The following is a 14,909-nucleotide window of genomic DNA, read 5'->3' on the forward strand; positions in this document are numbered from 1 at the left end:
TGAAGACGTCACTACTTCTAGATGAACACTCTTAGCTCTATAATGGACCTTGCCTGACAGAAGCCCATTTTCCTTCAGAGACTTCCTGATGTTCCCACAAATCAGACAGGACCCTGTCTTTAGAGTGTAATTATTATTTTTCTGCATTACAGTAGCACTTAGTGATAGCACTGAGATTAGAAGCTGCTTAAATGTGCTTCATTAAACACTGGCCAACAGAGTAGTGCCTTCTCCAAAGGCTTATAAGCAAAGGAAATCACAAAAGCAAAACGAAATGGGTCAGAGGGACAGGATGTAATCCCATTACACAGATAGGAAACAGGAATACAAAAAGCTTAAATGATGTAACAGGAGGTTGGTGGCAAAACGAAGAACATCATAGTCTGCATCTCACAAGTCTCTGATGAAGGCCTGCTTTTACAGATAAAGTCTGAAAGACCTGCACACACGAAACATCACAGAGATTATCTAATTTTCCTCAGCAAATTGAAGGGTTCAGCTAATGCTTTGTTTCAGGAAGGCTATAGATTTAACCAGGGCTTCTAACATACCAAAGTCAATATAAAATCAAATAATTTGTTCATTTAAAGTGATAGACAAGCAGCTGTAACTCAGTTTACGATCAAACTGAAAAAGCATTTTACGTCCTACCAGATGTGCGATTCTGATAAGAATGATCAACTGTTATGGAGAGCTGCATTACAGGTTTTATTTGCACTCGAATCTGTACTCCAGTTGAGCTCAAGATTTTGATGAAAAATGTAGACGGTCTGAAGATGGTGATGCCATCTAAAGAGGAAAAAAAGAAAAAAAAAAAGGTGCAGGCACCTGCAAATCTTTATGAAGCTGAGTAAACAGGAACTTCCATTTACCAGTGCATCCAGTGTAACACAGGAATTCCCAGGGAGTCCCAGACCTAGTTTCCACCTAAGTCAAATGACCTAACAATGAGCAGGATTATGTTATTTTCAGAGAAAAGAGCAGGAATCCCTCTGTAAATAGAAGTAGGCTAGTCTGGGGAAGATGTGAAGAAGGACATTTACCTTTGCTTATTGGCAGCTTCACAATGAAATTGTTCATGTAGATATTTCCACAGGAACATATTTTTATAGTCTGCACAGAAAAAGGAAAAAGAAAAAGCCCACAGTAGTGAATGCATATGACGTGAGACAGACAACAGCAACCTGACAAGCTTCATTAAGCACTAAGAAGTAGCATCTTCAAAACATCATCCCCTCTGCAGTCAATGTAACTCAGTGTCTTGATGCCATAGAGTAACATAGAGCAAACCTCTAGGCCATAATAAAAAATGAAAAACCCTCTCTGTAAGCAACAGCTTTGATTGAGTGCTCTCACATACCTAAGAGGTTAGTTATGTTTTTGAGAACTACATGTGAGATGTTACGTGTAGGTTTGGATCCATCTCATTGGAAATGTAACATACCCAAAACAAGAGCTATCTGACTCAAACTCCCTCAGTAGTCAATGGAGGGAGACAGGCCCCTCCAGAAGAACACCTCATACCTTAGCTGGGCTGACTTGTCCTTTGGAGATCCCCATCTTCCTTTATAGACTATAGAAGGAGGTTACGGTGTTGGTTCCTCTAAAAAGTTTAGGACTGCACCAGTTAAATACCAGGTGGACAGAATGAAACTGTATAACTTCAGGAGTGCATAAATACCAGACCTAATTCAGCGTCCACTGAATTCAGTTTGAATTATGGCATAATCTTCAGCAGGAGAAGCCTCTGGCCTTCATTTGGAAAATTCTGCTACTTCACTCATTTCATTAGGAAAAACCTCAGAACTCAGAACAATTGTAAAAAGAAGGGGATCTTTTCTTGTAGGAATCTCAATCTTTCAAAAAGAAACAAGTGAAAAAGTTCGAAGTCATGAAAAAGAGAGGGAAAGATGACAAGGATAAGTTTTAGCTGTCTCCCTCTACTGAAAATGGAAAAGCCAGAATCCAAAAGAACTGGAAAGGAAATCACTCTCATAGAACAAAAATCAATAAACACACGCACTGCATCATCTGCTGGTATTAATCTTACAGTCTCAGGACTGCAACAGACCAAAATGAGTCCACAGTGTTAGAGAAATCCCATCTTTGAACCTAAATAAAAGTGACATATTATGTGTCACTAATTAAAGCAAGTTACTTACAGTTCTTCCTAGTGTGACTAATACATTCTTTAAGCAAGTCATTGTCTTTGATGTCCCACACTGGATGATCTCTCCAATCACCACAAATGTGTCATCAGTATTCTGAAAAGACGTGAAAAAAGGGGATTTGCAGACATTGTTAGCATGTTACAGGAAGTGAGCTAGAAGAGAAAAAAGGTGTCTCTGAAAGGCTAAAACGGAATAATGAAAGAACTAGGGCTTTTAATCTCTAACTGTAAACTGCTTTATTTCATTGTCAAAATCAATAATGTTCACTGCCTTTCCTCTACACTCTGTTTCCTTGCTATCAACCTGTGTGAATTGTGTATTTGCAGACAGTCATGTGGAATTCAATCTTTTTGCAGGAGTTTTTGCTCATCCACTTCCTTTTGACAGTCATATGTGAAGAAAGCTTCAGCTTTCAAATCAACACTAATACATTGACTAAGAAAATTAATTCATTAAAAAAAAAGATGTAAAACTAATTTGAAGCTGCAAAACTTTGATGCTAAGCATCACGCAATTGACTTGCAATCCATTGCAAATGGGAAAATTTATGGGGTTTAAGTCTGATCATGTGTTGAAGTGCTTTGGTGGATTGGTGCCATTTAATTAAATTAAGTCATATATAGCTCCAGCACAGCTTAATCCCTCACACTACTCAAGAGATTTAGGAGTGAAAAGGGAGATTGTTCATACCTTAGCTAAGACATAATGGCAGTTGCCGTGAAAATTGAATCTCTTGTTATCGAATGTTGTTATATGGAATCCTCCATCTATACTGCAACTGCCAGAACAGGGCAGAGAGATACAGCTCCAGTGGCCTCCTTTGCAAGTACTGTACAAAACCCGAAAAGGAGTAGTTAGAATAAACATAGCTTTAAAGGAGCAATGGTGAGATAACATCCATATCTGAATCTGCACAGACTACATGCTCTTTGTTTTTTTAGCTTGTTATCCAGCTGCTTGTTAAATCCCTGTGGGAGGAAGACTCTGTATTAGGCCCTTCCAATGTGAAGGTTCAATGCTGCTCAATGAGAGAGTTAACTGCATTGGGCTTCAAACTAACTCCTTCAGAGAGACACTGAGTTGGTCAAGCAAGAAATGTTTTTCAGGGCCTAAATTGTTTACTTGACTTTTTAAAGAAAGAACCTCTTCAAGCAGGATCTTGCAACATTTTGTGCTACTGATGCAACTGTTCAGCAAGTTGCTGATGCAACATTTCAGCAACTAATTGTGGAGGACGTGAGATAATGAGCAGTTACAATTCTTAGAGCTGTGCACACAAGAGGGGAACAGCCAGGCCACATCAGCTCAGGCTTTGTGAGGACTGAGTGAGAATGTGGCTAGATGGGAAAGACCCAGAGCCCATCAAGTTCAGTTGCTCAGAATTGCAGGTTTGAGGAGTATTTCCTCAAAATGCAGGAAATATTCCATCCAAAGGGGTTTTCAGAACATCTGACCTACCCCACCATGCATGACAGCATATTTCGTTCCTCCCTATAGTAGAAGTTAGGCCTATGGTCAAGAAATGATGCTGTGTCACAGGAGCTCAAATAACACATATGACTGTTCATTCACTAGGTGATAATCAGGGTAAGAAATAAAACTGTTTTGAGAATAATATACCTGAGGTCTTATCACCTTTCACTAGTGCAGAGTAGAGACGGGTTCAAGCTACAGGTTTTTTCTAAATCAAATCATTCTCAAGGATCAGAACTTTTGAGATCCAGGCCTTGAAACAGCCTTTTGTAGATCTAGAGGTGACTGGAAATGTAACTCATTAACATGGTATGACTCCTTGCCTCACTTTAGTGGCCAATGCCTCTAACTAACCAGTGAAGAGTCTCATTTTCCTGCATTCTTAAATATTGAGCTCAGTTTTTGCTGGCAGTTCCAAGTGAGGGTGGTAACTATGTGAGGTTGAGGACTACATCTAAGTTTTCCTGTACTGTTGAAATTCAGACCCAGATTTTGCATTATTATTTAAGACAAATGTTAGGAATAGGAAAAAAAAAAGGACAAAAGAACAGAATGCAACTCATCAGCACTCTGAGATAAATGCCTCTGCCTTGTTAGTGCAATCAAGTTCACAACAGTACCAGTTTTGGCAGGGAGTGGAGTACATCCCTCCAGATGAGTAGACTTTGCCTTGAAACATACAGGGGCAGCTGTCTCTGGGGATGCATTTTTTGCCACCGAGGTCGTCAAGGATAGTTCCTGTTCAGACACATTGGCTAGTTAATATTCCTTTGGTGAGTCTGGGAAACACCTTCAAGGAAGATTAGAGTAAGGAAAAAACTCTGGCTCATTCAACATTTCTGTAAATGAATGGGATATGTCTTAAGGAAAACACCGCACCAGGCCCTTTCAGGTGTTAATTTGAGCTCTTACTAGAGCTCAAATGAAAGCAATGCAAAACCCAAAGAATATTTCTGCATGCTACTGGATTTTGTCACTGTGAGCCCAATTATCAAGTGCCAGATTGCAAGGATGTGAGCTAGTTTCCATCCTTTCCTAATAGTGAATCTAACAGAAATCAGACCCTCATCTTAGCCTCTACTTCATGTGCAAACTTAACAAATGCATATATCTGGCAATGCATTTATATTACACGTGACTTAAGCTACAGCAAGATCTAGCCTCATAACAGGGAGGCACCTCAGCAGACATCTTCACCTGCATTCTTACTCTCTAAAGAACACCTCTCCTCTTTCCACACCTGTACCATTTTTTTCTGTCTAGTCCTTAGAAATCTTTCCCTCCCCTCCTCCAGTGTCAGGAACTTTAGAGAACTGGTTCTTCTGAGAAGTTGTTAAATTATGCTAAAAGAAACAGTTTATTCATTGCTTTTAGTGTAAAATGTTAATGAAAAAAAACCCTGCCACTAACTGAAAGGGAACAACCTCCCTCTTTGTTCCTTGGTATGTGTGACCCATTGGAAGATGTGAACTGCCTTACCAGGAGGACAGAAACAGCCATCCGTACATGGGGCTTTACAAATCTTGCTCCTTTCTGGGTCAGCGCATGTGTCAGCACAGGAGTTTCCACATTCCATGTACTCCATGTTGTTTGGGCATTCCTGATCTGCACGACCAAATGAAAATGTGGTGTGTTAATGATGTATTTTTAAGAGCTCTCAGATCACTGTATCGCTACCCAACTCCTTCCTCCTTTCCCCCATATCTTGTTTGCAAAACTTTCTATTTAGATGTGTCATGTTTGCTTAACCTCTAAGGGAACTTTTTATGGTCACTTTTACTTCAGCTTTGGAGAAAACAGTACTGCTGGGAAATATGAGTTATTTCACATTATTTTACTAGCTCACGGTTGGCTGAAGTCATGATACAAGCAAAGGACACTGGAATAATTTATGAAGTCATAATAGTTTATGTTTGCCTGAAGCATCAGTCATTCTGGCATTAATTTTCTATCCCAATCCACATCAGCAGTTTGGGAGAACTACCTGTAGCCTTCCCCCTGGTTTTACACTGATTTCCTGCTCAGTAGCTGCGACTACTGAGTATGAAAACACAGGATAAGCTAAGGACGAACACATTAGACTTCTCAGTGACTTCTTCTGACTAGATGTCAGCACTTAAAACACTATTTGAGTTAACTGTGTGTGGTAAAATTCAAAAAAGAACTGGAGAAAACTTAGCCAAAAGGAAGAGGGGGGACAATATTGAGATATAGTTCTAATTTAAGGAGCTTTTCCATTAACAATGTTTCTGTCAAAGTACTTCCACAGATTGATTCACAGTAGTTAAGAGAGCTCCTAGCTTTGCTCTGCTGGGATCAGAATACATGCATATATGTCTAACCTGAAAGAAACTCCAGAGCAGTAGTTACTTACAGCAAAGTTCTTTGGTTCTCCATTCCCCAGGGTCTCCCTTCCTGAGGACACAGTCTCGAGAGTACTGGTTTAAAGTGCTGCATATGCAGCTGGAAACCAAATCAGAGTGGGAAGAATTAACTGCACAGTGGCACATATCCTCAGTGCAGGTCTCTACATAGTCATCAAATGCAACCACTCTGGGGCAGTTTCCAAAACGGGACATAAGTTTCTTGCATCTTTTTTTCTGTAAAAAAAAAAAAAAGAAAAGAAGGAAAAGAAAAGCAATACTTGACATTTTACCAACTTTCACTTTTATGGATGTGCATCCCAATTTTTGATGACACAATTCCAGGGTCACAAGATAATTCAGGTTGGAAGGGACCTAAGGAGATTATGCAGTCTAACTTTCTGTCATGATGTTCTTTTTCTTGGATTGGAAACTGTCACTTAATTGTGCATTTTCTCACTATCTATTTCTTTAACCCTGTAATAGGATATTCTTTCAGCTATAAAATCAACATTTTGCTCAGATTCATGGGTAGACTCCTGAAGAGTTCAGTTCAGTCCATGTTCTGTAATTAACACTTGTTTCAACACAGTTTCTCCAGGGCCGTAGTTCAGGAAGGTTTATATTTCTTGGCCACACATACTTACATATTTACTGCATCTATCATCGTTCCTTCTAGGATGTCTTCCAGTGTGGTCATCTGGACGCACATCAGCACACTTTTCTGATGGGTCCTCTACTTTGTGGAAGTTCCCAAACTGCCTTGGATGCATTTTATACCCTGCAAAATCCCCAGACACATCTGAGTAACTGCCTGCAATTCTTTAGATCAGCTAATGGACTATAAAGATGCACTTAATCTTTGGGATCTAAGGCAGTCTGCTCTTCACCAAATGCCCAAATTTAACCGTAGCATCCATATTATAGAGGATGACAGCCTGATACAACTTCTGTTGAGATAGAGCGGGGAATATGGCACATTTGTATAAAGGCTTGCTGTCAGCCTGGGCATTTTTAATTGCATGAGACTCTTGACCTTTCTTATTGCACCTCATCACTTCCAAAGACTTCTGTTCATTATGGGTGTATTTTATCTTACAGAGTTTTGTTTTAGTTTGCCTTCTACTATCACAACCTAAAGTACCATCTTAGGTTCATATGTTTCTAATCATCTGGAAATCTATGACTTTTTATAGGCTAGAGAAGATGGGAAGAGGGAGCAGGAGGAAGACAGGCACACAATACATGTATGTAACCATTACACTAGCCAGAGGGGTGCATTTTTCCAAAGCATTACCAGAAACTTGATCCTGGATGTGAGAAATCTTTCTGACTGTTTGAAATTTATATATTTTTATGGAAAGTATGCATAAATTGCTCTTCTTTGATTTTTTTAAATTCTTTTTTTTTTAAGAAAAGGTTTAATAGACAGATTTCTGACCAGGTCCATGATCCTATACTGGCTCAGTCCCTTAACTAAGTGCAGGCCTGAGAGAATGGCTTCCAAAAAATGTTGGTTTCAGGTGCTTTACCACTAACTTTTCTGGAAACAAAGGCCATTCTAAAGCCCCAAGCTCTTTGAGCCATGTGATTTGCCAAGGATCTCAATTGACATTAAAGAATATAAAGTTTCAAGAAGAGCTACCCCATGCAAAAATGGCGTTTTATTTCCTGATAATTGTTTTCCTCAAGTGAAAAGAGTCTGAAAGTGAGAAGAAATTTTGGACCTTTATGTGCAGTGGATCTTAGCCTGGGCAGGCAGACTGCTGCCTGCTCAGCCCAGGGAGAAGGATATGTTCAGAGCAGAAAGGAGGGACATGGGAGGCCACCTGGTCCCTGGGTGTGGTAACCTGTTATCTGTGGAACCAAAGGCATAAAAGAAGAGCCTATTTTTCTTAGAGCAATGCTTCTCAGTACCAAACTGTTTCTTCAGAAAAATGTGAGCCACCTTTAGTTTTTACCTATTGAGCTTGTAAAGGGCAGAAACATGACTAAGATGCATCCAAAAAGCTTAATATGAAATATGAAAATGAACCCCAAATCTATCACTACAAGCGGTATTTTTAATTGCATCTCAGGATTCTTTCTGAATAAGTGAGATAGATGACAATATTTTTCTGGTGACTTAAGAATCCCAAATATTACTTGAAGGGATGATGTTATAACTTTGGCTTCAGTCCTGCAGCTAATATCCCAGGATGCAGGTTTCTTTCTGCTCTTACAACCTGATGCAGAATTGTAGCTTCAACTGTTTGCTCTGTTGGACAATTTCCAGTTCAGTGCAATATCTGAAGGTATCTATGGATAGCACCGTGTTTTCTGCAAAGATGCTCAGTGAAATCTCTCTGGCTCAGTGATGATGCTTTCATTTCATTACAAAGGCAAAAATGATCACACTTGATACCCAATTGTAAAATGATGAAAATGGAAGGACAGAAAATGCGTTCATGCCTCATTTGAGACTACAAGTTCCTTAAAGTTTACTACTATCAGTGGAAAGCTAGGCAATGTTTCTGCATGATAGCCAGGCAATTAATTTGGGTCAAAAAGGGCTGAGACTCTTGCAAGTTTGCAGACAGCAGAGGAACCCAAATCATCCCAGAACCTCTTAAGATACATCTCCTGTATACAGAAAAGTTTGTGTATTTCAGAGTGTCTGTCAGGAAATCTGAAACACTGCTTAGAGAAAACAGATACCAAGTTTGGTGTCACATTTTAACAGTTCTGTTCTATGTGGAGTATTGTGTATTCATGGCCTACCATCCAAAACCAAATCATTCTTCTCACTGCCATCATAGTTTCCACATAGACCACATATTTTCTCTTTATATGTTTCTTCCAGGTCCAGCTACAAAACAAAAGGAAAGAGTTTAAAGGCTTTTCCCCACATCAGCAGCACATGTTACAAAGTGATTCACAACAGAAAAGCACAGTAGCAGAAATGCTCATTAACAATTTGCAGCAGTCTGCTTTTCCATTACAAACCTGCCATAAAACTTACCTGCAGACAGGTTGAATTTAAACGGGAAGATAATCTTCTAGCAATTGTCATTGCCACCTACTGAAGAGCTAACTGAAGCATGCCGAATGCTGGAGTAATCCTTGGACCAGTGTCTCCCAGTATAGAGACACTGGTATATAGACATGTGGTAGCTCTTGCAAGGTACCACAGCTCCACTCTGAGCAGGTCAGATAACAGTGCTTTGATGCTGGATGCTGCAAAAAGCAGCTTCTGGTCATCTTTTAGCCATATCTAAGGCTTTTTCTAGTCCATAGTCTAAATGGAAAACTTCATAGCATTTCTAGGGGTGGGTCTGTCCAGCATAACTTGTTCTGCCTATACTTGGGGGCAATGAAGAGCCAGGTTAGCACATTATTGCCTTGCTAGATAAAACTATTGCACCTAATCACTCCTACATGCTTGGAGGGTAGTACTGGCATCACTCAGGTCCACAAAAAAAAAAGCAGTGCTTTTCCTACAGGTGTGTCACCCTAAAACTGTGTCCACGCTACAGGTGGTGCCTGTAATACTTCAGTACAGGGGAAGGGGGAACGTAAATACTTCATTAAATCAGAATTTGAATACCACTTGATTGCTTCCTGATTTTTTTTCTCTCTATTCACCTTCTACCCTCTCTCTGTCTCTCTGAACTGCAAAACATGACATACAACTTTCATTTATTTAATCTCAGTGCTGATTGTGGAGGGTAAGTGTTCACACCCAAAAGTGTAAATAGACTGTTTCAAAAGAGGATATTTGGGGGTGGATGTATAGAGGGGAACTCCCGCATAGCAAGGCTTTGGAATGAGAGAGGCCAAGGTCTGAACTGGACACACAGATTAGTTTCCCACACAAGACGTGCATGGAGACAGAGGGTTAACTAACAAGTCAGAACTGTAAGCACTAGCTGTTCTGCTGCCAGTGCCCCATGGAGGAAGCAAATAACTACAGAGTTGCTATCTCCAGGGTTAACAGTGGCACCTTTTGTCACATAAAATGAGTTTGGAATGCCTGAGCATTGTGACTCCATGTCCCTACCACATGAAACTATTACCTAGTTTGGTATGTCCCTATCAGCTTATGGATACAGCGATACCTCCCCCTCACAATCTCTTATACCAACACAGTGCCTGCATCCAGCTCTGCTTTTTGCCATTGATGAGGTTCACTAAGAGAAAAACAACTAACTGGCTGTTCATACTAGGAGCGTGTCAGCCCAGTTCCACTTGAGTGTCAGGCCCAGCTTGGAAGTGACTTGGAAGTAAGTACAGGTGTCCTCAATCAGGATGCTTTTCAAGCTGAAGGGCATGTAGATCCTGGAAATTGGAGGGAACAAAACATATTGCATTGGAAAAAAGTGATGAAATCCTCTCAGAGATATAGGAAGAAAAACTACAGTCAAAAGGAGCTAAATAACCCACGGGGACATTCTTTTCAAGGTCAGCCTTCATCCACACAATGCATTAAATTTAGGTATAATCACCTTGTCCACTGTGACCTTTTACCAACCTTAACCCATAACACAATGTATTTTGGTCATGAGTATGTCAATACTACATTAGTCACTCAAGTGATACCAATGCAGCTCAGCTTGTTTACATATCCTGAGTACCTAGCCCAAAATGTTATAAGGAGCAAGACCACAATACTGGGAAAATGGGCCTCCGCATGAGGGTACTGTAGGTTCTCATCATCCCTCCAGGCTTTCCGTGACATTTGGGATTCACAGAGCTGTGAAAAAAGTTCTGTTCTGTTACTCATGTACTGACATGACTCAGACCTACATTGCTTTTTCATCTCACCAAGACAATTACCATTCATTTTCCCTGAAAAACTTAGAAAATCAGAAAATGGCTAAAGGATAGGAGATTTCTTGCCCTTTTGATTTAGAAGATACTGGGCTTTGCTACTATAATTACAACTGAGTGATGCTATTCTACATTTGGTTATTTCTAGAAGGTTGACAAGAGAATACAGCCTATATGCTTGCAATTTTCTCTCCAACAAGATTGTGAGGGTTTTTCCCAGAGTCAAAGCTTGCCTTAGCCCTTCATATCTATATGCTGGGAGCAGGTCATTGCACTTCTCATGAGGGCTGCCCTTTTTAAGGGCAGGTATGATCACATCACAATGTCATTGTGCCCAACTTTCAGCTACTGTTGCATATGACTTTACTTACGGAGTATTTTTACCCTTCTGTTTGCAGTTTGCTTTCTTGTTCATTTCAGATTGGAATTAAAGGTGTGTATTTTGACTTCTGAAACTTACGTCTTTTGTGTACGTAGATCCCAAGGCAAGCTGTGATCTGCAAAGCAGTGCTATTTTCTAGACTAATCTATCATCTGGCAACAGAAAACTTTTTCTAAAAGGACCATCTGGTCCTGAACAGCAACATACAATGGTAGGGTTAGTACCACAGAAACAATGTTTTGAGGAAAAAATTCAAAGTTTCTACAAAATGAAAACCTTCTGTAAATAAAGTGTTGATTTTAACTCCTTCCCTCCACTTCTCCCTCCCAAATCAAAGCAATGTCTGTTTTTATAACATACACATAGCCTTTTGCTTAACATGTTGGTGTTGATCCCTGGGAGATGTAGTTTATATGCATCTTGCCTCCTCCACCACTATGGGCTGGACTCTTCACAATACCCAGTTCAGAGTGCTATGAACATATCATACATAGTCATTTGCACCTCTTCAGAATAGGACCACTTTCTAGACAGGCCACCTGTTGCTAATATATAGCAATAAAACTGCTGCACAAGAAAACAACAGTACGGTCTTTACTCACTTGTTCCCGTTCACTGTGATGCCTGTCTCCTTCACCTCCAAGATAACTCCATCAATGGTGACAGTGAAGTAGATCAGGAAGCTATTCTTGTCACTGCGCCTGATTTGGATGTTAAAGTCCTGGTAGCTGTCATTGCAGTGTGAAGCGAAGACATATGTACAGGTTCCAGGAAAGGTGAACTTAACATGGTCAAATGTATGAAAGTGGAAATTGCCCCAGGTGGCACATTCACTCCTACTGACAGTAGAGACCTGGACTAAAGAAGGAATCATAGGAGGGGAGCTTAGATATTCACCCCACATGAGGTACTTTGCTTTTTTTGTTGTTGAAAACATTAAAAGGAGAGATTTTCACAGGCAAAAATGTTAACCCTGAAAGATACTAGCTTGTGGGAAGCAGTTTCGTCTCACTAAACTTTTGAAGTCCATGCCAGAGATACCTCCATTGTAAGCCCAGGCTCCTTTGAAGTTAACAGTGAGAAGCAGAAGAGGTTCAGCTTCCCTACCTTACATACCTACTTAGGAAGAAGATGCTCCAAGACTGCATGATTCTTTCCATTGTCTATAAAGGTTGCTGAGGGGTGCCAATGTAGATGGCACCCCTCAGCATTTACACTGTAGATATCTAAAGTGAAGTGAGGGAAATCCCATCTTGGCTGCCTAAATCTCATTTCTACTTTTGAAATCCTGCTTCTTAACCCAGGCAAGACTTTGGTCCAAAGCCTTGAATTGAGTCCCTTCCAGGAGATACCACAGGTAGCATGACTCTTCAGCAAAATGGCAGCCACTGATCTCAGCAATTGAGGCTGCCACCAGCTTCAGCAGTCAGCTCAGAGCTACTTGTTTTTCATCTCAACCAAAACTCATGTCTTGGACCTCTGAGTTGTATCTCCATTGAAGGTATTGATACATACTTTAAGTGCATATAAGACATCACTTCAGAAAGTAGTTTTCATACCACCGAGCTGCAGAAAGCCAATAGGAATCACCTTGAATTAAATAAGATATGCTTGCTACAAAATGTTTTTAGCATTTCTTCTAGGCCCACCTGAAAGAATGGGAAATGAAAAGAGGCAAATTTCTTTGTGTTGTTTATGTAGCATGTTTAAGAAAATCAACATCCATCACAGATCAAATCAAAAGCAGTCATTAATGTATTTAGTGAACTCTAAAATATTATTAAATATTCCTAGCTAAGAACTAGCAGGGGAACACTGAAAAATTCAGATCTTGATGTCAGAAATGTGCAACACAAACTCAAGTGCCAAGAAGTGCTTACAGAAACAGCTTTTTAAAGGGACTGTAATCTGCCATAGGTGTTTGCAGCGCTAAAGTAGAGTAGGCTAATTTAGCACTTTTCTACGTAATAATGAGGGGAAATGAGAAAGTTTGGCTATTCTTGGAAGTGGAGTTGCTGGAATTACTAAGACAGCAATAACTGTGACATTAATTGTTTGTGTATTAATCAACTGGGAAAAGTGTATGACATTCAAAACCAAACCAGGAGGTAACAGTGCAGCAGACCACAAAAAATGTGATTACTCCTAATGCGGTATTTCATACTTGTCTATCAAGCCTAGCAGGCATTATGGTAACATACTTCTTCTATAAAGAACATATGTGAACTGTGTTGAAAAGGGTGTCACCACTTTTTTATGATGTAAACTGCATTCAGGAGTCTCCTCTTTAAGATGAGTCACTTAGGACATGAAACAGTTGATAAGCTACCTAGTAGTGAAAGAAAAAAATGTAAAATACTTAAATGATTGACATTAAGGGTGAAAATGTACAGTTAAACAGTATCTGGTGTGCCTACAGCTCTTACATGAATATGTTACACATTTTCATTTGAAAAGTCTATTTGTCACCTATGGAGAGCAATATATGAGCAAATAATCTGAGAATTAGATTTTTTTCTTACCTATCTGAACTGGTTCTTTGCCCTTGCAACAACTCCAAATTAGGCAGAAGATCCAAAATGACCTCCGCTTTTTTATTTCCATCTTGCCATGAAGCAGTAACTTGAAAATCCTTCCAGGGGAGTGTTTTTTCCTTGGCTTATAGGCAGATTTTTATAGCCCAGGAATTTGGCATGAGAACAAAACACTGATGGCAGGGTCCCTGAAAGGTGGAGCTTCATTCAATTTTCTTTCAGTGGTTCATGTTTAGCAGCCAGCAACCTCCTGTCTTTCAGACAAGACAGGTATCAAATTCTCTCTTGCTTTATGCGGAGACAGAGAGCTGTCCTATAGGTCCTCCCACCCCCCACCCCTACAGTGTTGCTTTTTCTTTGGCAACAATAGTTTTTATTTTTGTAACATCTGATTAGTAACAAGCAATCATTGCTCTCTTTCAGAACTTTTCTCTTGCTTGCACATCACCACAGTCCCCCAGGTAGAGAAAAACTGTTTGTTGCCTCTGCTAGCTTGATGGCGACTTCTAAATGTTAGACCAAAAAATATTGTAAGGTCAGGCATAATGTGTGGTTTATTTAGAGCAAAAACTTTTGGCAGCAGGGCAATGTCCTTTAAGAAATGTATCCAAAATATCTTACAAAAAAGGCCAGAGATTTACTGCTTCAACAGACCAGGAATGACATTAGTCCACATAGTGCAAACTTCTCGCCTCTACTGCACAAATGAGATTTAACTGCACCAGTCAGACATAGGAAGTTAATTTATTCTTTATGCACACAGAGGTGGTGGTTTCTCCAAACAGCATAAGGGAGCAGCGCCCAAGTCCCACCAAAATGTAGGCCACAATTCATTCCTTCACCTCCTAAATTATGCTGCTGCAAAAGGGCCCCTTGGTGCTATTGGAGTGCTTTAATAGACTATCACATACCCATAAAAAATCCAGCAGGCTCAGTCATGATCTGGTCTACATTCCCCTGTAGGACAGTTCTTGGACATCCCATCACAGATGTTTGATGTTAGTAATTTTAGGATCTTTTTTAGAGATTTACTTGTTCTGCTGGCACAAGCTGACCTAGCATTTCTTCACCTTATCCATGCCATGGGGGAACTGCTCCTGACACAGAGGAAGCCTCTCACCTGGTCCCAGAAAATCAAACATGGGTAACAAACGTTCCCACAATTTCAACTGCTCCA

At 40.1% G+C, this 14,909-nt stretch overlaps 1 protein-coding gene across 1 annotated transcript in view; it reads right to left on the reverse strand.

Moving 5' to 3' along the window:
- The window catches only part of LOC104833315 (mucin-5B), a 44,496-nt gene extending 30,683 nt beyond the window's left edge, over positions 1–13,813 (reverse strand). The window contains exons 1-12 of the mRNA XM_010569900.1: positions 13,721–13,813; positions 11,801–12,056; positions 10,210–10,324; positions 8,768–8,855; positions 6,655–6,788; positions 6,019–6,244; positions 5,124–5,249; positions 4,265–4,382; positions 2,862–3,000; positions 2,163–2,264; positions 1,044–1,113; positions 652–789 (exon numbers count right to left, since the gene is read on the reverse strand). Coding sequence (XP_010568202.1) covers positions 652–789; positions 1,044–1,113; positions 2,163–2,264; positions 2,862–3,000; positions 4,265–4,382; positions 5,124–5,249; positions 6,019–6,244; positions 6,655–6,788; positions 8,768–8,855; positions 10,210–10,324; positions 11,801–12,056; positions 13,721–13,802 — 1,594 coding nt within the window. The 5' untranslated portion in view covers positions 13,803–13,813. The remainder of the gene's footprint in view (positions 1–651; positions 790–1,043; positions 1,114–2,162; positions 2,265–2,861; positions 3,001–4,264; positions 4,383–5,123; positions 5,250–6,018; positions 6,245–6,654; positions 6,789–8,767; positions 8,856–10,209; positions 10,325–11,800; positions 12,057–13,720) is intronic.
- Between the last annotated feature and the right edge of the window lie 1,096 nt (positions 13,814–14,909).

The sequence above is a fragment of the Haliaeetus leucocephalus genome, unplaced genomic scaffold (genome assembly GCF_000737465.1).
Source record: "Haliaeetus leucocephalus isolate CR32 unplaced genomic scaffold, Haliaeetus_leucocephalus-4.0 Scaffold280, whole genome shotgun sequence".
Lineage (NCBI taxonomy): Eukaryota > Metazoa > Chordata > Aves > Accipitriformes > Accipitridae > Haliaeetus > Haliaeetus leucocephalus.